This window comes from Thalassophryne amazonica, chromosome 4 (genome assembly GCF_902500255.1).
Source record: "Thalassophryne amazonica chromosome 4, fThaAma1.1, whole genome shotgun sequence".
Classification (NCBI taxonomy): Eukaryota; Metazoa; Chordata; class Actinopteri; order Batrachoidiformes; family Batrachoididae; genus Thalassophryne; species Thalassophryne amazonica.
Window position 1 is genome coordinate 71,123,390 of NC_047106.1, and position 26,449 is coordinate 71,149,838.

Sequence of the window (26,449 nt, forward strand, 5' to 3'; positions counted from 1 at the left end):
ATGGCACTTTTTAGGTAGTTTTATAGTTGTTATAGATGGCTGTTATTATTACAGTAAAAAGAGGTAGAAAAACTATTAGGTACTTTCTGGGATTACACACAGTTACACAGTTATCTGGTCACAACATGAAGTTTTGAAATGCAATCCACTCAATCATAAAATACCGCTTATCCAAGGCTTAATGGGAAATTAGTTGGTATATTTTAGTATATTTGGATATTTTTGACACAAATAGCAAATTCGGACACTTCATTTGGTTATAACAGTCAGTTACAAGTTATTGTTGAAACCTGTCCACTTCCTGGAATTTGCAAGATTTTCACAATTTTGCTATTTTAGGCCTAAAATTGTTTTTCTCTGGTCTGACTAACCAAGGTAGATTTTGATGTGGGTCCCTATCTTAAATTAGTCTCCATATCTTAAAGAACATCTCTGCCAATTTTGGTGCTTTTATCACATTTTGAACGATTTTTCCCTTATCCGCTGGACTACGCTGCGCTGAGGTTGTAAAAGACACTTGATGTGTGATATTGATTTGTAAAACTAACACCCTCTAGGTTCAACTTCCGTGCTTTTCGCTGGACCCAGACCATGCTGTTTGCCATCAATGAGATTAACATGCGGACTGATCTCCTGCCCAAAACTGACCTGGGATATGTCATCTACGACTCCTGTTTCACCATCTCCAAGGCGGTGGAGGGCACACTCACTTATCTGACAGGCCAAGACGAGGCTATACCCAACTACCGTTGTGGCAGTGGTGCGCCCTTGGCGGCTCTAGTGGGTGCTGGGGGCAGTGACCTGTCCATCGCCACTGCAAGGATATTGGGGCTCTATCATTTTCCACAGGTAGATCTATGAATTATCCATAACAGGTATTTTGGTCTTTGCATCTGCTGCTGATATCAACCTGGATTGATCCCTAAGAACTCAGAAAAATCCACAAGATGTATACTAATCAATTATGAAAAAAGAGAAAATTCTCAGAAGAGAAACTTTATCAAATTGAATAAATAAATAAGTAAATAAATAAATAGTGTGTGTACATTACGAGTTTAGGATAGTTAACTGTAGCAAACACAAACAAGCAGGCAGACAGCAGTGATCTCAAAGAGTTTATCACCAAATTCAAATGTGTTATGTTTGCTTTCCAGGTCAGCTATGCTTCTTCGTCCTCTATGCTGAACAGTAAGTTCCAGTTCCCCACATTCCTCAGGACCATTCCCAATGACGTGCACCAGTCTGCAGCCATGGCCCAATTGGTGCTGCACTTTGGGTGGACCTGGGTGGGCACCATAGCTGCAGATGACGATTATGGAAAGTACGGCATCAAGGACTTTAAGGAGCAGGTGGAGGAGGCTGATGTCTGCATCTCTTTCTCCGAGGTCCTACCTAAGGTAGCTTGTCAGTCTATTAACGCTGATACTGTTGCTGTTAGGAGTTGGTTAACCTGTCTTTTCTGCTGATGAATCAAAATTCATTCCTGTTGTCACATTTGTTCACTTCAGGCACATTCCCCAGAGGACATCCAGCGTATCGTTGAAACCGTTGTTAAGTCCACAGCCAAAATCATTGTAGTCTTCTCATCAGATGTGGACTTTAGTCCCCTTATCCTGGAACTACTACGGCACAATGTTACAAATCGCACATGGATTGCCAGCGAAGCTTGGGTCACCTCCTCTCTCATCAACCAGCCTGGTGTGAGTGTTCAGTTGTCATCTGATGTCTTTAATGTTATGGAAATGTTCCAAAGGTTTAATGCCATGTTAAAACATGACAAGTGCTGTTTTGAGCCTGACAGTGTCCATGATTGGATCAGGTTGACTCAGTGCTGGGTGGTACTTTGGGTTTTGCGTTGAAGAGAGCTGACATCCCCAATCTCCAACACCATCTACTGGACCTTGATCCCTATGATGATCCACTCACTGAGGAGTTATGGGAAACGGTGTGTTTATACTAAGCTGCATAATTAACCCGGGTAGATGGGACTGATGGGATAGCCACTACTTTTTTTGCCCATGTTCTTGGTGAAAAATGCAGACAAAGTATTATTCTGAAATATTGTACAAGATGTTTGTGTTAAAAATTAAACAAGAATTTTGGTCAAACACTAATAAGAAGTAAATGTGTTGTTTTGTAGTTGTTTAACTGCACATTGGACTATGGCAAAGCTCTGAAGATGGCCAGACTGAGGGCTAACAGGGTTAACGAGACTCATTCCAGGGCAGAGAGAAGTGTTCCTGATGGACTGTGTACGGGGAAAGAGTCTCTGGCTCGGCTCAATAACACTTACTCTGATGTCTCCCAGTTACGAATCACATACAGGTTTGTTGTTCCAATTGAAACTGCTTCTTCCACTGTATTATTGATGCTAATGGCGTCACAAACGCAGGCTTTTGTCATTTCGAATACAAACATAGTATGCTCCTAATGACATCACTATCTATTAGACCAGAGTCAGTTGGGCAGCGCATTCTCGTTTGAGGGCGGGCACTAAATGGGTAAAATATGACGCATATGATGTAATTTCTCTACTTCCGGGGACAGAAACACGGCACTTTCTCTGAGTTTTTGGGCAAATTACACGCAAAAAGCAAATGCAAAGAAAAAGTGATAATGTGGCGGAAAGTGGACATGTGTTGCAGTTTGTTTATGACCTGGGGCACAAACACATTGAGGTGGTTTTGCAGGTGAGAGAACACAGCGACTTTGGTTAGCTGTGTAGGCTAACACTTACCAATATGTATCCCTGTTTGTCTCGTCTTACCTTCTCCACTGGGAACCAAAAAAACTGCACTTTTCGCGACTGCAGCTGAAAACACAACAGTACACCATTTTTCTGTTAAAATTGATGCTGCTTATGTGAAGAGACTAATCCCCAGGCGGAGTGTAGGAGTGTCAGCACAAACCATTTGGAGGATGGGGGTTTCAGCTTAAAAAAATTTTAAACCAGCAGGTCTGCTAGGTGACAGCAAGTATGGTTTTAAGTTTACCAAGCCAGGCTAAATCGATTGTGCTGAAACTCCCACACTTTGCCTGGAGATTCTCTGCCATGTTCGTGCCGGCTGTCCCCAGACATGGTCAAATCCCACGAAATCATGTATGGGTTCAAACGAGACTGCACTGCCCTATACATATGGACGAACTTCAATGCAAACATGACACAGAATCAGGATTAGTTTGCTCTATTTTGCAAGTCAGACAAGATTCTTCCACTTAAAAACTGCATTCATATGTTAGTGGTGTGCAGCACACAGTATACCGGATGTTGTAATACGGTAATTTCAGTGAAAATATAAGGCAAAATTCTGCCTCAATGTAAACTGTGTCAGTTTGTGCTGTTGACAGTGACACTATAAGATTTTTATAACCACCTACTTCACTTTGCAGCCAGTCCCATAGACGCTGATTCAGACAGGCCAAGGACCGCCCACATGGAGCCGGCTGAAGGAAGAAAAGTTAGCATAGAGAGAAATTCTGGGCTGTTTGTCCCAGATGTAGCATGTGATCTGGTTTAGAGACCACAGCGCTGCAGATGACTCTCTGTATCAGTGTTTGAAGTTTTTCAATACAACATGTAAACTTTGAAGTCTGTTTCCTGTCCACTTCTTTTTGAGATCACTCACCACTAGGGATGGGTATCGATAAGATTTTATCGATATCGATACCATTATCAATTCCGCATAGCGATCCGATTCCTTATCGATTCCCTTATCAATACCTCTTGTGAATTTTTTTGTGTACTAAAAGTAGGCTTTACAGGTTTTCTATGTCAAAGGGTCAAAGAGCTTTTTCTTATCGTGCACCCGCTCTGTGGAACGGTCTTCCTTCAACCATGAGGCAGTCAGAGTCTGTGGACATTTTTAAGTCAAGACTTAAAAGCCTATTTTTATTCTCTTTCTTGTGAATAGTTTTTATTTGTATCTGTTTTATTCTTTTACTTCTGTTTTTAATTATGTATTTGAATTTTGAAATTTTTATTGATTTATTTAAATTTTTTATGTTGAACTGTTCTATGTGAGGCACCTTGAGGTGGCTTTTGTTGTGATTTGGCGCTTTTTTTTTTTTACGTTAGCACCAAGTACTGCAGCAATTTCCTAATGTGAACTTGTTGGGAACGTGGACTTTGCTGACTTGGTCTTCGGAGTGAGATTGCATCAGAATTTTGGCTCTCTGTTGGGACTGTTTACACAGAGACTGCTACCTGCTGCTTTGGACTTGAACTAACAGTCTTTTTCAAGACTTTTTTACTTTTTTACCTTTTTACTTTTTTTTTACTTTTTTACTGTGCTCCAACGCCTAAGGAAGACCTCTAACGGTCGAAACATCGCGACGGAGCACTTTTATCAGCTAACTTTCATTAGCGTTGGCAAGCTAACTAGCTTGCTAACGCTTTCGTTTTTATTTTTTTATTTATTTTTATTTTATTTTAGCACCGTTGTCGTGCGTTCGCTGTTGTCGTGCGTTGCCTGTGCTGCTTCATGGCCTGTTTGGTGCCTTGATTGGGGCACTCCTTCTGCTGAATCACCTCTGATTATTTGCACATTATTCACTTTGTGTGTTTTTGGGAATCCGCTAGCTTAGCGCAGCTACTAGCTCTTAGCCGGTTTAGCATGGCGGCTTCTCCTGTCTCTCCCGTACTTTTCTGCTCTGGGTGTGAAAAGTTTAGTTATTCCTCGGCCTCCTTTAGCAGTAACGGTACTTGTAATAAGTGCAGCTTATTTGTAGCTTTGGAGGCCAGGCTGGGCGAATTGGAGGCTCGGCTCCGCACCGTGGAAAATTCTACAGCTAGCCAGGCCCCTGTAGTCGGTGCGGACCAAGGTAGCTTAGCCGCCGTTAGTTCCCCCCTGGCAGATCCCGTGCAGTCGGGAAAGCAGGCTGACTGGGTGACTGTGAGGAGGAAGCGTAGCCCTAAACAGAAGCCCCATGTACACCGTCAACCCGTTCACATCTCTAACCGTTTTTCCCCACTCGACGATACACTCGCCGAGGATCAAACTCTGGTTATTGGCGACTCTGTTTTGAGAAATGTGAAGTTAGCGACACCAGCAACCATTGTCAATTGTCTTCCGGGGGCCAGAGCAGGCGACATCGAAGGACATTTGAAATTGCTGGCTAAGGCTAAGCGTAAATTTGGTAAGATTGTAATTCACGTCAGTAATGACACTCGGTTACGCCAATCGGAGGTCACTAAAATTAACATTAAATCGGTGTGTAACTTTGCAAAAACAATGTCGGACTCTGTTGTTTTCTCTGGGCCCCTCCCCAATCAGACCGGGAGTGACATGTTTAGCCGCATGTTCTCCTTGAATTGCTGGCTGTCTGAGTGGTGTCCAAAAAATGAGGTGGGCTTCATTGATAATTGGCAAAGCTTCTGGGGAAAACCTGGTCTTGTTAGGAGAGACGGCATCCATCCCACTTTAGAGGGAGCAGCTCTCATTTCTAGAAATCTGGCCAATTTTTTGGGATCCTCCAAACTGTGACTGTCTAGCGTTGGGACCAGGAGGCAGAGCTGTGGTCTTATACACCTCTCTGCAGCTTCTCTCCCCCTGCCATCCCCTCATTACCCCATCCCCGTAGAGACGGTGCCTGCTCCCAGACCACCAATAACCAGCAAAAATCTATTTAAGCATAAAAATTCAAAAAGAAAAAATAATATAGCACCTTCAACTGCACCACAGACTAAAACAGTTAAATGTGGTCTATTAAACATTAGGTCTCTCTCTTCTAAGTCCCTGTTGGTAAATGATATAATAATTGATCAACATATTGATTTATTCTGCCTAACAGAAACCTGGTTACAGCAGGATGAATATGTTAGTTTAAATGAGTCAACACCCCCGAGTCACACTAACTGTCAGAATGCTCGTAGCACGGGCCGGGGCGGAGGATTAGCAGCAATCTTCCATTCCAGCTTATTAATTAATCAAAACCTAGACAGAGCTTTAATTCATTTGAAAGCTTGTCTCTTAGTCTTGTCCATCCAATTGGAAGTCCCAAAAACCAGTTTTATTTGTTATTATCTATCGTCCACCTGGTCGTTACTGTGAGTTTCTCTGTGAATTTTCAGACCTTTGGTCTGACTTAGTGCTTAGCTCAGATAAGATAATTATAGTGGGCGATTTTAACATCCACACAGATGCTGAGAATGACAGCCTCAACACTGCATTTAATCTATTATTAGACTCTATCGGCTTTGCTCAAAAAGTAAATGAGTCCACCCACCACTTTAATCATATTTTAGATCTTGTTCTGACTTATGGTATGGAAATAGAAGACTTAACAGTATTCCCTGAAAACTCCCTTCTGTCTGATCATTTCTTAATAACATTTACATTTACCCTGATGGACTACCCTGCAGTGGGGAATAAGTTTCATTACACTAGAAGTCTTTCAGAAAGCGCTGTAACTAGGTTTAAGGATATGATTCCTTCTTTATGTTCTCTAATGTCATATACCAACACAGAGCAGAGTAGCTACCTAAACTCTGTAAGGGAGTTAGAGTATCTCGTCAATAGTTTTACATCCTCATTGAAGACAACTTTGGATGCTGTAGCTCCTCTGAAAAAGAGAGCTTTAAATCAGAAGTGTCTGACTCCGTGGTATAACTCACAAACTCGTAGCTTAAAGCAGATAACCCGTAAGTTGGAGAGGAAATGGCGTCTCACTAATTTAGAAGATCTTCACTTAGCCTGGAAAAAGAGTTTGTTGCTCTATAAAAAGCCCTCCGTAAAGCTAGGACATCTTTCTACTCATCACTAATTGAAGAAAATAAGAACAACCCCAGGTTTCTTTTCAGCACTGTAGCCAGGCTGACAAAGAGTCAGAGCTCTATTGAGCTGAGTATTCCATTAACTTTAACTAGTAATGACTTCATGACTTTCTTTGCTAACAAAATTTTGACTATTAGAGAAAAAATTACTCATAACCATCCCAAAGATGTATCGTTATCTTTGGCTGCTTTCAGTGATGCCGGTATTTGGTTAGACTCTTTCTCTCCGATTGTTCTGTCTGAGTTATTTTCATTAGTTACTTCATCCAAACCATCAACATGTTTATTAGACCCCATTCCTGCCAGGCTGCTCAAGGAAGTCCTACCATTATTTAATGCTTCAATCTTAAATATGATCAATCTATCTTTGTTAGTTGGTTATGTACCACAGGCCTTTAAGGTGGCAGTAATTAAACCATTACTTAAAAAGCCATCACTTGACCCAGCTATCTTAGCTAATTATAGGCCAATCTCCAACCTTCCTTTTCTCTCAAAGATTCTTGAGAGGGTAGTTGTAAAACAGCTAACTGATCACCTGCAGAGGAATGGTCTATTTGAAGAGTTTCAGTCAGGTTTTAGAATTCATCATAGTACAGAAACAGCATTAGTGAAGGTTACAAATGATCTTCTTATGGCTTCGGACAGTGGACTTATCTCTGTGCTTGTTCTGTTGGACCTCAGTGCTGCTTTTGATACTGTTGACCATAAAATTTTATTACAGAGATTAGAGCATGTCATAGGTATTAAAGGCACTGCGCTGCGGTGGTTTGAATCATATTTGTCTAATAGATTACAGTTTGTTCATGTAAATGGGGAATCTTCTTCACAGACTAAAGTTAATTATGGAGTTCCACAAGGTTCTGTGCTAGGACCAATTTTATTCACTTTATACATGCTTCCCTTAGGCAGTATTATTAGACGGTATTGCTTAAATTTTCATTGTTACGCAGATGATACCCAGCTTTATCTATCCATGAAGCCAGAGGATACACACCAATTAGCTAAACTGCAGGATTGTCTTACAGACATAAAGACATGGATGACCTCTAATTTCCTGCTTTTAAACTCAGATAAAACTGAAGTTATTGTACTTGGCCCCACAAATCTTAGAAGCATGGTGTCTAACCAGATCGTTACTCTGGATGGCATTTCCCTGATCTCTAGTAATACTGTGAGAAATCTTGGAGTCATTTTTGATCAGGATATGTCATTCAAAGCGCATATTAAACAAATATGTAGGACTGCCTTTTTGCATTTACGCAATTTCTCTAAAATCAGAAAGGTCTTGTCTCAGAGTGATGCTGAAAAACTAATTCATGCATTTATTTCCTCTAGGCTGGACTATTGTAATTCATTATTATCAGGTTGTCCTAAAAGTTCCCTTAAAAAGCCTTCAGTTGGTTCAGAATGCTGCAGCTAGAGTACTGACGGGGACTAGCAGGAGAGAGCATATCTCACCCGTGTTGGCCTCTCTTCATTGGCTTCCTGTTAATTCTAGAATAGAATTTAAAATTCTTCTTCTTACTTATAAGGTTTTGAATAATCAGGTCCCATCTTATCTTAGGGACCTCGTAGTACCATATTACCCCATTAGAGCGCTTCGCTCTCAGACTGCGGGCTTACTTGTAGTTCCTAGGGTTGTAAGAGTAGAATGGGAGGCAGAGCCTTCAGCTTCAGGCTCCTCTCCTGTGGAACCAGCTCCCAATTCAGATCAGGGAGACAGATACCCTCTCTACTTTTAAGATTAGGCTTAAAACTTTCCTTTTCGCTAAGGCTTATAGTTAGGGCTGGATCGGGTGACCCTGGACCATCCCTTGGTTATGTTGCTTTAGACATAGACTGTGGGGGGGTTCCCATGATGCACTGTTTCTTTCTCTTTTTGCTCCGTATGCATCACTCTGCATTTAATCATTAGTGATCGATCTCTGCCCCCCTTCTTGGCATGTCTTTTTCCTGGTTCTTTCCCTCAGCCCCAACCAGTCTCAGCAGAAGACTGCCCCTCCCTGAGCCTGGTTCTGCTGGAGGTTTCTTCCTGTTAAAAGGGAGTTTTTCCTTCCCACTGTGGTGCTCATAGGGGGGTCGTTTTGACCGTTGGGGTTTTTCATAATTATTGTATGGCCTTGCCTTACAATATGGAGCGCCTTGGGGCAACTGTTTGTTGTGATTTGGTGCTATATAAGAAAAAAAGTTGATTGATTGATTGATTGATTGTTCACACATATGGCAATAAAACTTTTGTGATTCTGATTCTGTAAGCTGATTAAATTGAACTTGAATTGAAATTGAACAACATTTTATTGAGTCTTAAAGTAAATAAATATGAAATTGGTACTGGATCCTTAAACTTTGGACATAATAAACTGTACATGGTGGATCCTTGATCTCTGGACATAAATAGAAATAAACAAAATCTGTAGTTATTGTCAAAAGCATTTCCTTTCAGACATTATTGGCATGAATGTCTTTCCATACATCTGAGCTGAGCTTTTGCAGCATGTCAGGATGTAATTTATAAAGAACACAGCACGTCTCATTTTGGGAGGAACAAAAAAACATTTTAGTCGATTGTAGTTTCTTGTCTGTATTACAACGTTTGTAAGCGATGTCATTTTATTTAAAGTGGCAATTTGTTTTGAAGTCATTAATTCCGACCGGACTCGGCAGAGAGCCGTGCAGCATTTGGAGCTGTGCCAACAGAACGCAGGACGATTCTTGTTTCTTGACTGAAACAATCAATCAATCAATCAAGTTTTATTTCTATAGCACTTTACAACAGTTTTCACTGAACCAAAGTACTTTCCAATAGCACCAACTAAAGATAAAATAAAAAGAACAGTACGAAAAACACACATAAAAGCATAATAAGAGCATCCAAATAGAATAAAAATAGAAAAAAAGTGTCAAAGCAATTATGTGCAAAAAGCTGCCCTGAACAAGTACGTTTTTAACAGCTTTAAACAGAGGCAAACTATTAATGGACTTCAGTTCAGGAGGTAATGCATTCCACAACTTAGGACCTGCTACTGCAAAAGAACGGTCACCCCATTGTTTGAACCTGGACCTGGGAACCTCCAGAAAGTTTTGGTCAGCAGACCGAAGTGCTCTGACAGGGTTGTGTGTTTTTAACAGGTCACATAAATAAGAAGGTGCAATGCCATTTACAGCTTTAAAAACAAACATTAACAGTTTAAAATCAATTCTAAAATGGACTGGAAGCCAGTGCAGGGAATAAAGTACAGGAGTAATGTGGCTGTGCTTCCTGGTATTGGTCAACAGGCGAGCAGCAGCATTCTGGACCAGTTGGAGTTGGTTTAGGGAGCCTAGAGTGATACCAACATAGAGTGCATTGCAATAGCAAATCCGGGAGCTGATAAAAGCATGCATAGCCTTTGCAAGGTCCTTTTGGCTTAGAAAGGGTTTGACTTTTGCCAAGACTCTCAGCTGGAAAAAACTGGCTCTTACCACACTGTCAATTTGTTTCTCAAATTTTAAACAGTCAAACAGCACACCAAGGTTCCTTACCACAGCCCTACGATAAGGAGCCAGGGAGCCAAGATCTGGGTCAGAGTTAGTTTTAGCTCCAAACAGAATACACTCTGTTTTTGCTTCATTAAGGTGCAGAAAATTCTGAGTCAGCCAGTCCTTAATATCCTTAAAAGAGTTATGTAGTTATGTATGGAGTCCAAAGCACTTGTATTATTAGGCACAACTGGCATATAAATCTGAAGGTCATCAGCATAAAAATGAAACTGAAGATTGTATTTAGTGATGACTGAACTCAGTGGAAGCATGTACAAAGAGAACAAAAGCGGTCCAAGGATACTGCCGTGGGGCACACCAGTGGTCAGAGGAACTGTGGAGGAGGAGAGGTCATTAACCATCACCCTGAAAGTCCTGTTGGTCAAATAAGACTGAAACCACTCCAAGACCGTCCCCCGGAGGCCAACCTGCTGGGACAGACGTGTGAGGAGGATTGAGTGGTCCACAGTATCAAACGCAGCTATTAGATCCAACATCACCAGCAGCACAGGTTTCTTAGAGTCCAACGATAAAAGAATGTCATTTTGTACTTTTAAAAGAGCTGACTCAGTGCTATGTCGAGATCTAAAACCTGACTGAAATTTATCTAAAACAGAGTTGTGTTCTAAAAACGATTGCAACTGATTAAAAAAAACTTTTTCTAAAACTTTAGATAAAAACGATAAATTTGATACTGGTCTAAAATTAGATAAAACAACAAGACATGAGTCCCAGTTAGTGACTTTAATCCACACAAAAGTGACTCATGATATTTTAATGGCTTTGAGAGGGGTTAAGAAGCGGATTTGCCATTTCTGAAGAGCAGCAAATCAAAGAACCATGAGCCAGTGGATTGAAGCATTGTTTCATTGGTTCACGCTTCAAAGTGGAGTTGCGCTGCAGAAACGGTTGATTACAGAGCCGCTGCAGGGTCTGTAATCATCGTAGAGAAATGATCATTTTCCCGACAAACACCCTCAGAAACAACAGCTGCTCTGAAGGACCAATAAGGGAATCGTTAAGCAAAAAGGCTATAGCTATTGGTGGATTGAATAATTTCTTAATGATACTTGAAAAGAACCGGTTCTCAATACCCATCCCTACTCACCACCAGCGGTGGGCACAGTTCCGCTAATCTGCTAACCAATAATTATCGAAGCTAATGTTTTCATTATCGGATTAGCTTTTCAGATAACTTTGAAAACCATCAGCAGACTATTATCTTCCAGTAAATTTTGGTCCAATAAATTTTAGACCGCTAACCTATTTTTGCAGGTGTGGTGAACAAAGCTTAACAGTTACAAACATTTATGAAGTCCGAAATCAAAGATTTGAGTACCTACCTTTTATATGTTTTGCAGTAGATGCTCAGCTTTATCCTCTGCAAAAACAGAAGAGCTGGTTCCAGAAAAAACTGCTCTATCCTCTGCAAGCAAAGGAGAACTGATCACAGAAAAGAAAAGCTCATTTCTTTTGACTCCATACTGATATGCCAGCAATATCACCCAAGTCATCCAGAGGCATACAGTTTTAACTTATGGTTTAAATTTTAACCAAACTAATTTTGGACAAGTTGTTTAAATTGACGTCACATCTGAAGTTTTATAAAGTGAAAATATCAGATATATGTTTTAGTTTTGAAGTAATGCACTAATTTGGAAGGTTTTAGTGTGGACATTGTGTCTCCACAAAGTGCATTATGGGTAATCTCAGTACATTCACCACAGGAGAAATGCATTTGCGACGCTCTGATCATGCTCCACACGGACAACAGCATTAAACCTTTTAATGGCACCTATTGTGCCTAAAACTCTCGTGAATATATTCTCTTCCTTTATAGATGTTGCTATTGTGTTTGTTTTATGTAAAAATGCCAGAAGAAGCTTAGGTTGCTTCTACATTATTTTCAATTGGAATCAATGTGAGCTGCAATGTTTCATGTTCTTTAACGTCTTGATTTTGTCAAACACTGACTGTTCTCTTTGTTCCAGAGTAATACGAGGTCTGTCAGAAAACTATCTGACATTTTTATTTTTTGCAAAAACCATATAGATTTGAATCACGTGTGATTGCATCAGCCAAGCTTGAACCTTCGTGCGCATGCGTGAGTTTTTTCATGACTGTTGGTTGCGTCATTCGCCTATGAGCAGGCTTTGTGTGAGCAGTGGTCCACCCCCCCATCGGATTTTTATTGCGAGTAAAATGTCTGAATGATTTGGAGCTTTGCTGCATCAAATTTTTCCAGAAACTGTGAGAGACAGCCAGGTGGACACCATTCGGAAAATTCAGATGGCTTTCAGGGACAATTTTATGGGGATCACACAAGTTAAGGAGTGTTACAGCCGGTTTAAAGACCACCCACAGCGGCTGAGAGCGCGCCGCACTCTGAGCGGCGATCGACAGGCTGAAATGACCAGATCATTTCCAAAGTGAAGGCTGTGTTGATCCGGGACATCGTGTGACTACCACAGAAATGGCAGAAGAAGTGGACATCAGCACTTTTTCGGCACATTCCACTGTTACAGGAGTTTTTGTCATGGAAAGAGGAGCGGAGGAATGCGCCACAGAGCTACGAATGGCGCGGGACAAAAGCACCTCCATGTTGGTCTCACAGGACGGCTTTCAGATGGCTTTCGGTGGCTTTTCAGTCGTGTGACTATCCGAGAAATTGTGGATGAGCTGGACATGCCAGAACATGTCCTGTGAGGCTTCATCACGGCGTTGCTTAGCGCCATGCGGCTCCGTCCCGACACGCGAATTCCTCCGCTCCTCTTTCCATGACAAAAACTCCTGTAACAGTGGAATGTGCCGTTCATTTCCAAACTGAATGCTGTGTTGATCCAGGACGTTGTCTGACTACCAGAGAAATTGCAGAAGGCGTGGACATCAGCACTTTTTCGGCACATTGAGACAGACGTGCGGAGGAATTTGCGCATCGGGACGGAGCCGCATGGCGCAAAGCAACGCCGTGATGAAGCCTCACAGGACATGTTCTGGCATGTCCAGCTCATCCACAATTTCTCGGATAGTCACACAACTGAAAAGCCACCGAAAGCCGTCTGAAAGCCATCTGAAAGCCGTCCTGTGAGACCAACACGGAGGTGCTTTTGTCCCGCGCCATTCGCGGCTCTGTGGCGCATTCCTCCGCTCCTCTTTCCATGACAAAAACTCCTGTAACAGTGGAATGTGCCGAAAAAGTGCTGATGTCCACGTCTTCTGCCATTTCTGTGGTAGTCACACGATGTCCCCGATCAACACAGCCTTCACTTTGGAAATGATCTGGTCATTTCAGCCTGTTGATCGCCGCTCAGAGTGCGCCGCGCTCTCAGCCGCTGTGGGCGGTCTTTAAACCGACTGTAACTCTCCTTAATTTGTGTGATCCCCATAAAATTGTCCCTGAAAGCCATCTGAATTTTCCAAATGGTGTCCACCTGGCTGTCTCTCACAGTTTCTGGAAAAATTTGATGCAGCAAAGCTCCAAATGGTTCAGACATTTTACTCGCAATAAAAATCCGATGAGGGGGGTGGACCACTGCTCACACAAAGACTGCTCACAGGTGAATGACGCAACCGACAGGCGTGAAAAACCTCACGCATGTACACGAAGGTTCAAGCTTGGCTGATGCAATCACACGTGATTCAAATCCATATGGTTTTTGCAAAAAATTAAAAGATCGGATACTTTTCTAACAGACCTCGTATATATGTCTGAAATTCGGTTTATGTTTATTAAATTCCACGCATCTTAAATGTAGTAGACATGGACGGATTATTTATTTGGAATAATAAATGATCCGTATAAAAACTGCAAGTTTTCAGGATCTCTGCTGCCATCTGCTGGCCAGTAGTGTTCACGGTAGTATTCACCCCTAAGTACAAAGCGTCTAGGCACCAGTAGATGGGAATGTTTTATTTATTTTCACCATGGTTATATCAGACGGTTGTCAAATCAACTTTTTGGCTTTTTGCAAATGGCTTTTTTTTTTTTACAAATAAAAAAATGGCATATTTTACAAAGGCACAAAACCACCTCTGTGTTGGTCTCACAGGACGGCTTTCGGTGGCTTTTCAGTCATGTGACTATCCGAGAAATTGTGCATGAGCTAGACATGCCCCAACATGTCCTGTGAGGCTTCATCACGGCGTTGCTTTGCGCCATGCGGCTCCACCACGAAGCGCGGAATTCCTCCGCACGTCTGTCTCAATGTGCCGAAAAAGTGCTGATGTCCACGTCTTCCGCAATTCCTGTGCTAGTCAGACGACGTCCCGGATCAACAGAGCGTCCAGTTTGGAAATGAACGGCACATTCCACTGTGACAGGAGTTTTTGTCATGGAAAGAGGAGCGGAGGAATGCGCCACTGTGCCGCTCATGGCGCGGCACAAAACCACCTCCGTGTTGGTCTGCATGGCGCAAAGCAACGCCGTGATGAAGCCTCACAGGACATGTTGGGGCATGTCCAGCTCATGCACAATTTCTCGGATAGTCACACGACTGAAAAGCCGTCTGAAGCCATCTGAAAACCGTCCTGTGAGACCAACACGGAGGTGGTTTTGTGCCGCGCCATGAGCGGCACGGTGGCGCATTCCTCCGCTCCTCTTTCCATGACAAAAACTCCTGTAACAGTGGAATGTGCGGAAAAAGTGCTGATGTCCACGTCTTCTGCCATTTCTGTGGTAGTCACACGATGTCCCGGATCAACACAGCCTTCACTTTGGAAATGATCTGGTCATTTCAGCCTGTTGATCGCCGCTCAGAGTGCGCCGCGCTCTCAGCCGCTGTGGGCGGTCTTTAAACCGACTGTAACTCTCCTTAATTTGTGTGATCCCCATAAAATTGTCCCTGAAAGCCATCTGAATTTTCCAAATGGTGTCCACCTGGCTGTCTCTCACAGTTTCTGGAAAAATTTGATGCAGCAAAGCTCCAAATGGTTCAGACATTTTACTCGCAATAAAAATCCGATGAGGGGGGTGGACCACTGCTCACACAAAGACTGCTCACAGGTGAATGATGCAACCGACAGGCGTGAAAAACCTCACGCATGTACACGAAGGTTCAAGCTTGGCTGATGCAATCACACGTGATTCAAATCCATATGGTTTTTGCAAAAAATTAAAAGATCGGATACTTTTCTAACAGACCTCGTATATATGTCTGAAATTCGGTTTATGTTTATTAAATTCCACGCATCTTAAATGTAGTAGACATGGACGGATTATTTATTTGGAATAATAAATGATCCGTATAAAACTGCAAGTTTTCAGGATCTCTGCTGCCATCTGCTGGCCAGTAGTGTTCACGGTAGTATTCACCCCTAAGTACAAAGCGTCTAGGCACCAGTAGATGGGAATGTTTTATTATTTTCACCATGGTTATATCAGACGGTTGTCAAATCAACTTTTTGGCTTTTTGCAAATGGCTTTTTTTTTTTTACAAATAAAAAAATGGCATATTTTACAAAGGCACAAAACCACCTCTGTGTTGGTCTCACAGGACGGCTTTCGGTGGCTTTTCAGTCATGTGACTATCCGAGAAATTGTGCATGAGCTAGACATGCCCCAACATGTCCTGTGAGGCTTCATCACGGCGTTGCTTTGCGCCATGCGGCTCCACCACGAAGCGCGGAATTCCTCCGCACGTCTGTCTCAATGTGCCGAAAAAAGTGCTGATGTCCACGTCTTCCGCAATTCCTGTGCTAGTCAGACGACGTCCCGGATCAACAGAGCGTCCAGTTTGGAAATGAACGGCACATTCCACTGTGACAGGAGTTTTTGTCATGGAAAGAGGAGCGGAGGAATGCGCCACTGTGCCGCTCATGGCGCGGCACAAACCACCTCCGTGTTGGTCTGCATGGCGCAAAGCAACGCCGTGATGAAGCCTCACAGGACATGTTGGGGCATGTCCAGCTCATGCACAATTTCTCGGATAGTCACACGACTGAAAAGCCGTCTGAAAGCCATCTGAAAGCCGTCCTGTGAGACCAACACAGAGGTGGTTTTGTGCCGCGCCATGAGCGGCACGGTGGCGCATCCCTCCGCTCCTCTTTCCATGAAAAAAACTCCTGTCACAGTGGAATGTGCCGAAAAAGTACTGATGTCCACGTCTTCTGCCATTGTTGTGTAAGTCAGACGACGTCCCGGATCAACAAAGCCTTCACGTTGGAAATGATCTGGTTGTTTCAGCCTGTCGATCGGCGCTCGGAGTGTGGCGTGCTCTCAGCCACTGTGGGCGGTCTTTAAACCGGCTGGAGCACTCCTTAATCTGTGTAATCCCCATAAAATCGTCCCTGAAACCCATCTGAATTTTCTGAATGGTGTCCACCTGGAGGTCTCTCACAGTTTCTGGAAAAATTTGATACTGCAAAGCTCCAAATCGTTCAGACATTTTATTCGCAATAAAAATCCGACGAGAGGGGTGGACCACTGCTCACACAAAGCCTGCTCACAGGCGAATGATGCAACCGACAGGCGTGAAAAAAAACTCACACATGCGTACGAAGGTTCAAGCTTGGCTGATGCAATCATACGTGATTCAAATCCATATGGTTTTTGAAAAAAATTAAAAGGTTGGATACTTTTCTAACAGACCTCGTATGTTATATTTTAACTTTGTACACATGACAGAATTAACATTAATGGAGTTATTCTATCTGTATTAATTTTATTTAGACTTAAAAACCATAAGTCAGTACTGCTTTATTTTCCAAGACCTCTGCCTCACAGCAACAATGTTATTGAGTAGAGAGTTGAGCTTTGCGGCTCCTCTCAACTGCTTCACTTTTTTGGGTGGTTTATTGGTTTAGCTCCATAAAAGATAACTTTTCAGTTAGCCGATTATCTGTTATCGAAGCTAACTTTTGTTTAGTTGTGCCCACCACTGCTCACCACATAAATGAGCCTAACAACTTCATCTTCTCCTCCTATTGGCTCCGTCATCAGCATTCTTCTTTCGATATACCCTGAATCTGTCCTCTGCACACTCTGAAACTCACCTCTCTCACTTTGTCGTCCCTCTGATATACTCATTCCTAATCCACTCCATCACTGTGTGCTGTGGAGTAATTCTTATCCTGGAGGAGAGAGGCTTCCCTCAGCAGCATAGAAACATGCGTTAATAAAGGTGATTTATGGATGGTAAACGATCTCACGGAGGTCAACGTAAGCGATACAAAGACATGCTGAAAGCGTCTCTTAAGTGTTGCAATATCAACCCCATTTCCTGGGAAAATGTTGCACAAGACCGTTAAACCTGGTGTTCTCTGGTCCACTCTGGATTGGTGAATTTTGAGGCGAGACGTGGACTCTCAGAAACAAAAAAGACAGCAGTGGAAGAGCAGGGACAGCACTTCTTCTCAACCAGGTCCCCTGACAGTTATTTGTCTCCAGTGCAATAGCTACTTTAAGGCGAGCATCAGTCTGCTCCCCTCCACAGCATGTCTTTTTCCTGGTTCTCTCCCTCAGCCCCAACCAGTCCCAGCAGAAGACTGCCCCTCCCTGAGCCTGGTTCTGCTGGAGGTTTCTTCATGTTAAAAGGGAGTTTTTCTTCCCACTGTCGCCAAAGTGCTTGCTCGCAGGGGGGTTCGTTTTGACTGTTGGGGTTTTTACGTAATTATTGCATGGCCTTGCCTTACATATAAGCGCCTGGGGCAAACTGTTGTTGTGATTTGGTGCTATATAAATAAAATTGATTGATTGATTGATCAGCCATCTCTGTACCCACATCCCCAAGTCATGCAAAGTCATGGTCATCTTCACGAGTGAAGGACGAACAGTGATTTATGGTGCATGTACAGGGCTGTTTCCTCTCTTTATGTTTGTTCACTCGTTTATTCAGGGGTTTCTTTTATTTAGTCACTGACTTGTAGCACTACTCAACTGCTAAAGTGTCCCACAAATCAGACCATAACAAGTTCAGCCCTTTTTTATTTTTCATGTCTCGATGCTACAAAATTCTCAGCACTCTGTATGACTGAATACTCTTGAGACTAATTATATTTTATGTGAATGAATGATTACGATGGGAAAAACGTTTTCCCACAGTGTGTACAAAGCCGTGTATGCAGTGGCCCACGCCTTGCATAACCTGGAACACTGTGAACCAGGAAAAGGACCGTTCACAGGTAACAACTGTGCCGACATCACCAACTTTGAGCCATGGCAGGTAAGCATACGTAAAAATCTGATTTCACGTCTTCAAAGGATATCTGTATTCCTGAGTATTGTAATGCAAACACACCTCATTGTGTTTGTCTGTCTCCCTTCTTTAGCTGATGTACTACTTAATGCATGTGCGATTCACCATGAGGCAGACGGGGGAGGAGGTGTATTTTACCGATGGGGATGTGGAAGGTTTATATGACATCATTAATTGGCAGGTCAAAAGTGATGGACAAATGTCGTACATCACTGTGGGACACTACAATGGCTCAGCACCTCAAGAGTCCAGGATGGTACTTCTGAATGACTCCATTGTGTGGAACAAAGAAGAGCTACAGGTGAGGAGGAGGTAAAGACAGTACAGACAGATCTGTGGTTTTATTAGTCCATGAGTCCAAAGGCCATTTGGACTTAATCTGTACCACCTAAGGTGCAGAAACAAGCTTTACAATCAAGCCTGAGTATACCATGACCTACACAAAAGTGTACGATAGCCATCCGAAGTATTACACAGGAGTTAAAACTTTAAAGTACCCCAATCATTATGAAACGTATACCACATTATTTGACTGATCATAGGGATTATAAAAAGGTGTACTTTGGGCTATCTATGACTAAATGTTATGGAGTAAAAACATCAAACATTGTGAATTCAATTTAATTTTGTGCAGGTGTCAAAAAATTTAAGTTATTCCAAAGATTGATGATAAGTGATGCAAATTATTGACTGATGTAACTGGAATAGTTTTAATTGTGTTGAATCCATGGCCTCCCAACTAATAGTCAAACAAGGTTAATTTCCATTATGTTTTGTAACATGTATTCTCCCAGGAACATGATAAAAAACCCTATTAGCTCAACCAAAATCTATTAGCTAACTAAACACTAATAGTGTACAAAGCACAGTCAAAGATAACAGAATACAAAACAAAATGAAAGCTAAGAGAAGAGAAAGTAAGCTGAACACAGTAACGAAAGGCAAAGTGAGCTGAACGCTAACAGGAGGCTATAGCTAAACGAAACCGAACAGGAGACAAACGTAACCATGTGCCATGAGGTAGAGAAGCTTGACTCTTCGACTGGACTGGGTTGCTTGACGCGAGGACGTTTCGCTTCAAATCGCAGAAGCTTCCTCAGCTAAAATTCTTGCTCTGGTGGTCTGACTTCTGTCTTGACTCTTATAGAGAAGAATAATCAAGAAGGCACAAAAGCTGGAGTTTTAAACCTAACCAGACCCCTCCTACCGAGAGGCAGACTGCTATAGGCTGGTGACTAAACAATAGCTCTAATTAGCACCTATTGTGCTCTAGTTAACACCCTCCTAATGACAGGGCAGCTGTCCCTCTCCTGATGGCTCCCTTGACGATTCTGCTGATGACGCGAATGACTCATTACCATGAACAAAAAACTGAAACTGCTTTGACCTGAGTACCCCATTGTAAACAGGGGATAAAGCGTGTCTCAGACTCCCTCCCCGGTTAAGGGTAGGTTTCAAACGTTTCACAAAGAATGCCTCCTTGACCCCTCTCTCAAACCATTTCTTCTCTCTGGCTCATATTTTAACTTCCTTGTCCTCAAACGTGTAGTTAGTGTCTTTAAGGTGGAGATGAACTGCAGACTGAGGTCCACTGGCGACCTCTCTGCGGTGCTGGTATAGCCTTTTGTGTAAAGGTTGCTTAGTCTCACCTATGTAGTGTTCGTTACAGTTTTCCTGACATCTGATAGAATACACTACATTGCTCTGTTTGTAACTAGGGATCCTGTCCTTAGGGTGAACTAATTTCTGTCTCAAGGTGTTAACCGGTTTAAAGTAAACTGGGATTTTGTGCTGTCTGAAGATCCTCTGTAGTTTTTCCCCTACTCCTGCTACATAAGGGAGAGACACTCCTCTTCTTCTTGTCTCCGTCTCCTGTCTATCTGGTCTCTTTGTTCTCTGGGACTTCTGCACTTTGTCCAGGGACCATCGTGGGTACCCACATACTGTGAGGGCTTTCCGGACAAGTTGTTGTTCTTTAGCCCTTCCCTCTGCAGTTGTGGGCACCTGTAGGGTTCACCCTAAGGACAGGATCCCTAGTTACAAACAGAGCAATGTAGTGTATTCTATCAGATGTCAGGAAAACTGTAACGAACACTACATAGGTGAGACTAAGCAACCTTTACACAAAAGGCTATACCAGCACCGCAGGGAGGGCGCCAGTGGACCTCAGTCTGCAGTTCATCTCCACCTTAAAGACACTAACCACACGTTTGAGGACAAGGAAGTTAAAATATTAGCCAGAGAGAAGAAATGGTTTGAGAGAGGGGTCAAGGAGGCATTCTTTGTGAAACGTTTGAAACCTAGCCTTAACCGGGGAGGGGGTCTGAGACACGCTTTATCCCCTGTTTACAATGGTGTACTCAGGTCAAAGCAGTTTCAGTCTTTTGTTCATGGTAATGAGTCATTCACGTCATCAGCAGAGTCGTCAAGGGAGCCATCAGGAGAGTGACAGCTGCCCTGTCATTAGGAGGGTGTTAACTAGAGCACAATAGGTGCTAATTAGAGCTATTGTTTAGTCACCAGCCTATAGCAGTCTGCCTCTCGGTAGGAGGGGTCTGGTTAGGTTTAAAACTCCAGCTTTTGTGACTTCTTGATTATTCTTCTCTACAAGAGTCAAGACAGAAGTCAGACCACCAGAGCAAGAATTTTAGCTGAGGAAGCTTCTGCGTTGAAGCGAAACGTCCTCGCGTCAAGCAACCCAGTCCAGTTGAAGAGTCAAGCTTCTCTACTATGGAAACCACCTGGACAACTGAGAGCCTACACAGAAACGTGCCATGAGGACAGCTTCAATCCACATTGGCATTGAGTCTACAAGTCTCTGGAACATTGCTGGATGGACTTAACACCATTCTTCCAAAACATATTCCCTCATGGGGTGTTTTTATGATGGTGGTGGTGGTGAGTGCTGTCAAACACTTAGCTCCAAAATCTTTCATTCAGTGTTCAACTGGATTGAGATCTGGCAACTGCAAGGGCAACAACATATGATTCACATCATTCTTATAACCTATTCAGACACCCTTTGTGTGCTATGGATGGGGCATTATTATTGTATTGTACCACTCATTTATTCAGATTTTCCCTTTAATTTATCGCCCTTATGTATGCATGTGTGTGTTCCAGCCTCCTCGGTCAGTGTGCAATGAGAACTGTGAGCCGGGCACCAGGAAGGGGATCCGACAGGGTGAACCGGTCTGTTGTTTTGACTGCATCCCGTGTGCCAATGGCGAGATCAGCAACACAACCAGTCAGTAATTTCCTGACTGTACTTTTAATTGTGGAGGGCATCTTCTTGAGGAGCCAGAACTGAACTGCTCATAGAAGAAAAAATTTCAATGGGTTTCAGCATTACTTTACAGTCTGACCATATTTAGCTGAAATTGGCATTTTTTTACTTACAGATGTAGGGGTGTCACATTGTTAGCTCCCATACCTTTGGATGTTCTGTTACAGTGGGGTAAAAAAGTAGTCAGGCCCTGATTGTGCAAGTTCTCTTACTTAGAAAGATGAGAGAGGTCTGTAATTTTCATCATAGGTACACTTCAACTATGAGAGACAAAATGAGAAAAAAACCCAAAACAAAACAGGAAATTACACTGTAGGATTTTTAAAGAATTTATTTGTAAATTATGGTGGAAAATAAGTATTTGGTCACCCACAACCAAGCAAGATTTCTGGCTCTCACAGACCTGTAACAACTTCTTTAAGAAGCTCTTCTGTCTTCCACCTGTTACCTTTATTAATGGCATCTGTTGGAACTCGAAACCTGTGTAAAAAACATCTAACTACAGCCTCAAACAGTCAGACTCCAAACCAACCATGCCAAGATAAAGAGGAAGGACAGCAGGAAGAAAACTGTAGATGTGCACCAGGCTGGGAAGAGTGAATCTACAATAGCCCAAGCAGGTTGGTGTGAATAAATCAGCGTGGGAGCAATTGTAAGAAAATGGAAGACATACAAGACCATTGATAATCTCCCTCGATCTGGGGTTCCACACAAGTTGTCATCCCGTGGGGTCAAAATGATCATGAGAATGGTGAACAAAAATCCCAGAACTACACGGAGGGACCTGATGAATGACCTGCAGAGAGCTGGGACCAAAGTAACAAAGGCTACACACTATGCAAAGAGGGACTCAAATCCTGCAGTACCAGGCGTGTCCCCCTGCTTAAGACAGTACATGTCCAGACCCGTCTGAAGTTTACCAGAGAGCATATGGATGATCCAGAAGAGGACTGGGAGAATATCATGTGGTCAGATAAAATTGAAATAGAACATTTTGGTAAAAACTCAACTCGTCGTGTTTGGAGGAAGAAGAAGGCTGAGTTGCATTCTAAGAACACAATATCTACTGTGAAGCATGGGGGTGGAAACATCATGCTTTGGGGCTGTTTTTCTGCAAAGGGGACAGGACGACTGATCTGTGTTAAGGGAAGAATGAACGTGGCCATATATTGTGAGATTTTCATCCAAAACTTCCTTCCATCAGTGAGAGCATTGAAGATGCAACTTGGCAGCATCACAATGATCCCAAACACACTGCTTGGGCAACGAAGGAGTGGCTCCGTAAAAAGCATTTCAAGGTCCTGGAGTGGCCAAGCCAGTCTCCAGACCTCAACCCCATAGAAAATTTGTTGAGGGAGTTGAAAGTCAGTGTTGCCCAGCGACAGCTCCAAAACATCACTGCTCTAGAGGAGACCTGCATGGAGGAATGGACCAAAAATACCAGCTACAGTGTGTGCAACCTGGTGAAGACTAACAGGAAATGTTTGACCTCTGTCATTGCCAACAAAGATTATGTTACAAAGTATTGAGTTGAACTTTTGTTATTGACCAAATACTTATTTTCCACCATAAATAAATTCTTTAAAAATCCTACAGTGTGATTTCCTGGATTTTTTTTTTTCTCATTTTGTCTCTCACAGTTGAAGTGTACCTATGATGAAAATTACAGACCTCTATCATCTTTCTAAGTTTTGAGAACTTGCACAGTCAGGGACTGACTAAATACTTTTTTGCCCCACTGTACTTACAAAACAGAAAGATCTTACAAACTGAACAAACCTTTAACACCTAATAAAATGTTTAATCCCCCCCCCCCCCCCCCAAAAAAAACCCCAATTGTGACTGAGACCAAATGCTTCATAGCTCTTAATGGTAAACAAAGTTGCCCAAACTGCCCTCTATTTCACTGTGTGACAGATGCACGTGCATGTATCCAGTGCACGGGAGATGACTGGTCCAATGATGCACACGACGCATGTGTACCAAAACTCATTGAGTTCTTGGCATTTGGAGAACCACTGGGAATCACTCTCATCGTCATCTCTGCTTTCGGCGCGCTCGTCACTATTATAGTCATGGTAAGATTCACACTCAGTACCTGCAAACACCTTACAGGTGCCTCGTTAGCCCGCGTATCTTGTTCCATCCAGATTGCGGAGAGTAAACAGCATGTTTCTGTTGTAACCCCTGTCCAGGTTGTGTTCATCGTGCACCTCGATACCCCTTTGGTCAAAGCCAATGATGCTCTGTTGAGTTTTTCGCTGCTCTTCTCTCTGGTTGTCACCTTCCTTTGCTCGATTGTCTTCCTCGGAGAGCCTCAGCCTTGGAGCTGCATGACCAGTCAGGTGGCTCTGGCTCTGGGCTTCGCTCTCTGCCTTTCCTCAATCATGGGTGGGCACGCTCTCAAAGCAGTTTTTATGAGAATATGCTTTTGCGATGACTTCACATATGATTGTATCCTGGTGTTGCTTTGTCTCAGGAAAGGCAGCGGTGTTGATGCTGAGGGCTCAGGCTCTAAAAGCGGCCCACGCTAAAGCCAAAGCCGCTGCCAAAGCTGCTAAAGCAGCAGCCGCTGAAGCAGCAGCCAACACTGGGAGTCGTAATGTTATTGCCACCAACACAAACACCAAAAACAATGTTTTAATTGCTGGTGCAAACCCTGAAGTGGACATTCTCACTTTTGGTCACCAGAGGGCGATAGTAGTTGTGGCAACAATAATACAGGTAAATTAAAAAAAGAGGAAATCCTGCACATTTATTTTGAACAAAAATTTCACTCATTACAGATGTAGCTGAGTTTTCTAATGTTTGATTAACTTTTTCAGTGGATAGAAATGTTTGATATGTAACTGCAAATACATACTTCAACAAACCAAAATATGCATTATACAACATACATGTCAAATGTCATTTGCTCTACTTAAAGGTGTTGCATGACGTACTTAAACAGTCTGTCATTTTCAACTAGGGCATAGCTTGTACCGTGTGGCTCATCATCCTCCCTCCACATCCTGTGAAAAACACCTCCAGCCAGAACGTGAAGATAATTCTCGAATGTGATGAAGGGTCTGTGGTCTTCATCTGCTGCATCTTCGCTTACGACATCCTTCTGGCACTGCTGGCCTTCATCTTTGCCTTCATAGCCCGCAAACTGGAGGACCACTTCAGGTAGCTTTCACTGAAGAGATCCAATTTGTAAAATACTAGATAGTAGTACCTGTAGTACAAAAACAACTGGGTCTATGGCAATCACACATTTGACTCCAAAGTGCTTGACCTTCACTCAAATTTTTGACCTCTGGCTAACCTTGGCTGGGCATTTCAAGACTCTATTTAAGTATGCGCTAGATTTGGTCTAAATTGGGATGAAAATCTAATTCTTTGAGCTTCACCTTTTCCAAATTGAATTATTATGAGCAGTTTTAGTGTCAACTGTCAAGTTTGGTGGAAATCAACAAAACGAGCTGGGAGAGGAAGGCCAGCAAACAGTCCCAGTGATTGACCTTTAGCAAATTATATGTCTCCTGTGCAATTAAAGAACCCCCCTACATACAGTGAATCTGGAAAGTATTCACAGCACTTCACTTATTCCACATTTTATGTTACAGCCTTATTCCAAAATGGAGTAAATTCATTTTTCCCTCAAAATACTGTTCACAACACCCATAATGACAAGTTTTTTTTTGCTTGATATTTTTGCAAATTTATTAAAAATAAAAACTAAAAAAAATCTCGTGTACATATGTATTCACACCCTTTGCTCAATACTTTATTGATGCAGCTTTGGCAGCAATTACAGCCTCAAATCTTTTTGAATATGATGCTACAAGCTTGGTGCACCTACCTTTGGGCAGTTTTGCCCATTCCTCTTTGCAGCACCTTTCAAGCTCCATCAGGTTGGATGGGGAGTGTCGGTGCACAGCCATTTTCAGATCTGGCCAGAGATATTCAATCAGAATATTAAATTAAAAAGCTATGAGGGGTGGTTTTGCTCAACCAGGCTTAAAACATCTCAGTTGCTCCTTATGTTTATGTATTTTCTATATTGTAAGGTTCCTTGGATTACTAACAAGGATTTTGATCAAACTACGTATGAATGCCTGAATGTACACTTCTTTGAGTGGTGTGACGTGTGTTCTTCTGCCTTGCAGTGAGGCGAAGTGCGTGACCTTCGGTATGCTGGTCTTCTTCATTGTGTGGATCTCCTTTGTTCCGGCTTACCTCAGCACTCGAGGAAAGTTTATGATTGCAGTTCAGATTTTTGCTATTCTGGCCTCCAGCTTTGGCCTGCTGACCTGCATCTTCCTGCCCAAGTGCTATGTGCTTCTGATCAAACCCGAACGCAACACTGAAGCGATGATGAAGCCTCGCCCCAAACCCCGTGATGGAACCTCAACTGGGACGTCAACCTCACTCGCTACAGCTGCTACTGAGGTCAACGCTACAATAGCATCCACTGCCATTGACGATTAGGGTGATACTGCTAACTAAGCACGCCATGATTTTTACAGCTTCAAAAGCTTAGATGGCAGCCTTATTTTTATTGTATCTTGCATACATTTAAAAAATATTGTAATTTATTCTATACATGAGCAAAGAAAAATGCTACCTCAATTACTGTATACTTCAATATTTCAAAAATAAAGCTTTGAAATTGTAAATTTTGAAAAATGAGGTGTA

The 26,449-nt window shown here is 42.6% G+C and overlaps 1 protein-coding gene across 1 annotated transcript; it reads left to right on the top strand.

Annotated features, from left to right (window-relative positions):
• LOC117508946 (vomeronasal type-2 receptor 1) lies at positions 1-26,350 on the top strand. Its single transcript, XM_034168782.1, has 14 exons — positions 1-14; positions 558-849; positions 1,155-1,397; positions 1,509-1,700; positions 1,820-1,945; positions 2,141-2,325; positions 18,330-18,450; positions 18,557-18,784; positions 21,607-21,730; positions 23,687-23,847; positions 23,965-24,160; positions 24,249-24,493; positions 24,738-24,937; positions 25,921-26,350. The coding sequence occupies exons 1-14, from the start codon at positions 1-3 to the stop codon at positions 26,240-26,242; spliced, it is 2,649 nt and encodes an 882-aa protein (XP_034024673.1). The 3' UTR covers positions 26,243-26,350.
• Positions 26,351-26,449: the final 99 nt, after the last annotated feature.

Excerpts from the sequence above, each read along its gene's own strand:
- LOC117508946 (XM_034168782.1), top strand. Across the intron at positions 2,326-18,329 it reads CAGTTACGAATCACATACAG|TGTGTACAAAGCCGTGTATG; the intron begins GTTTGTTGTTCC and ends GTTTTCCCACAG. Across the intron at positions 24,494-24,737 it reads TTGTGGCAACAATAATACAG|GGCATAGCTTGTACCGTGTG; the intron begins GTAAATTAAAAA and ends ATTTTCAACTAG.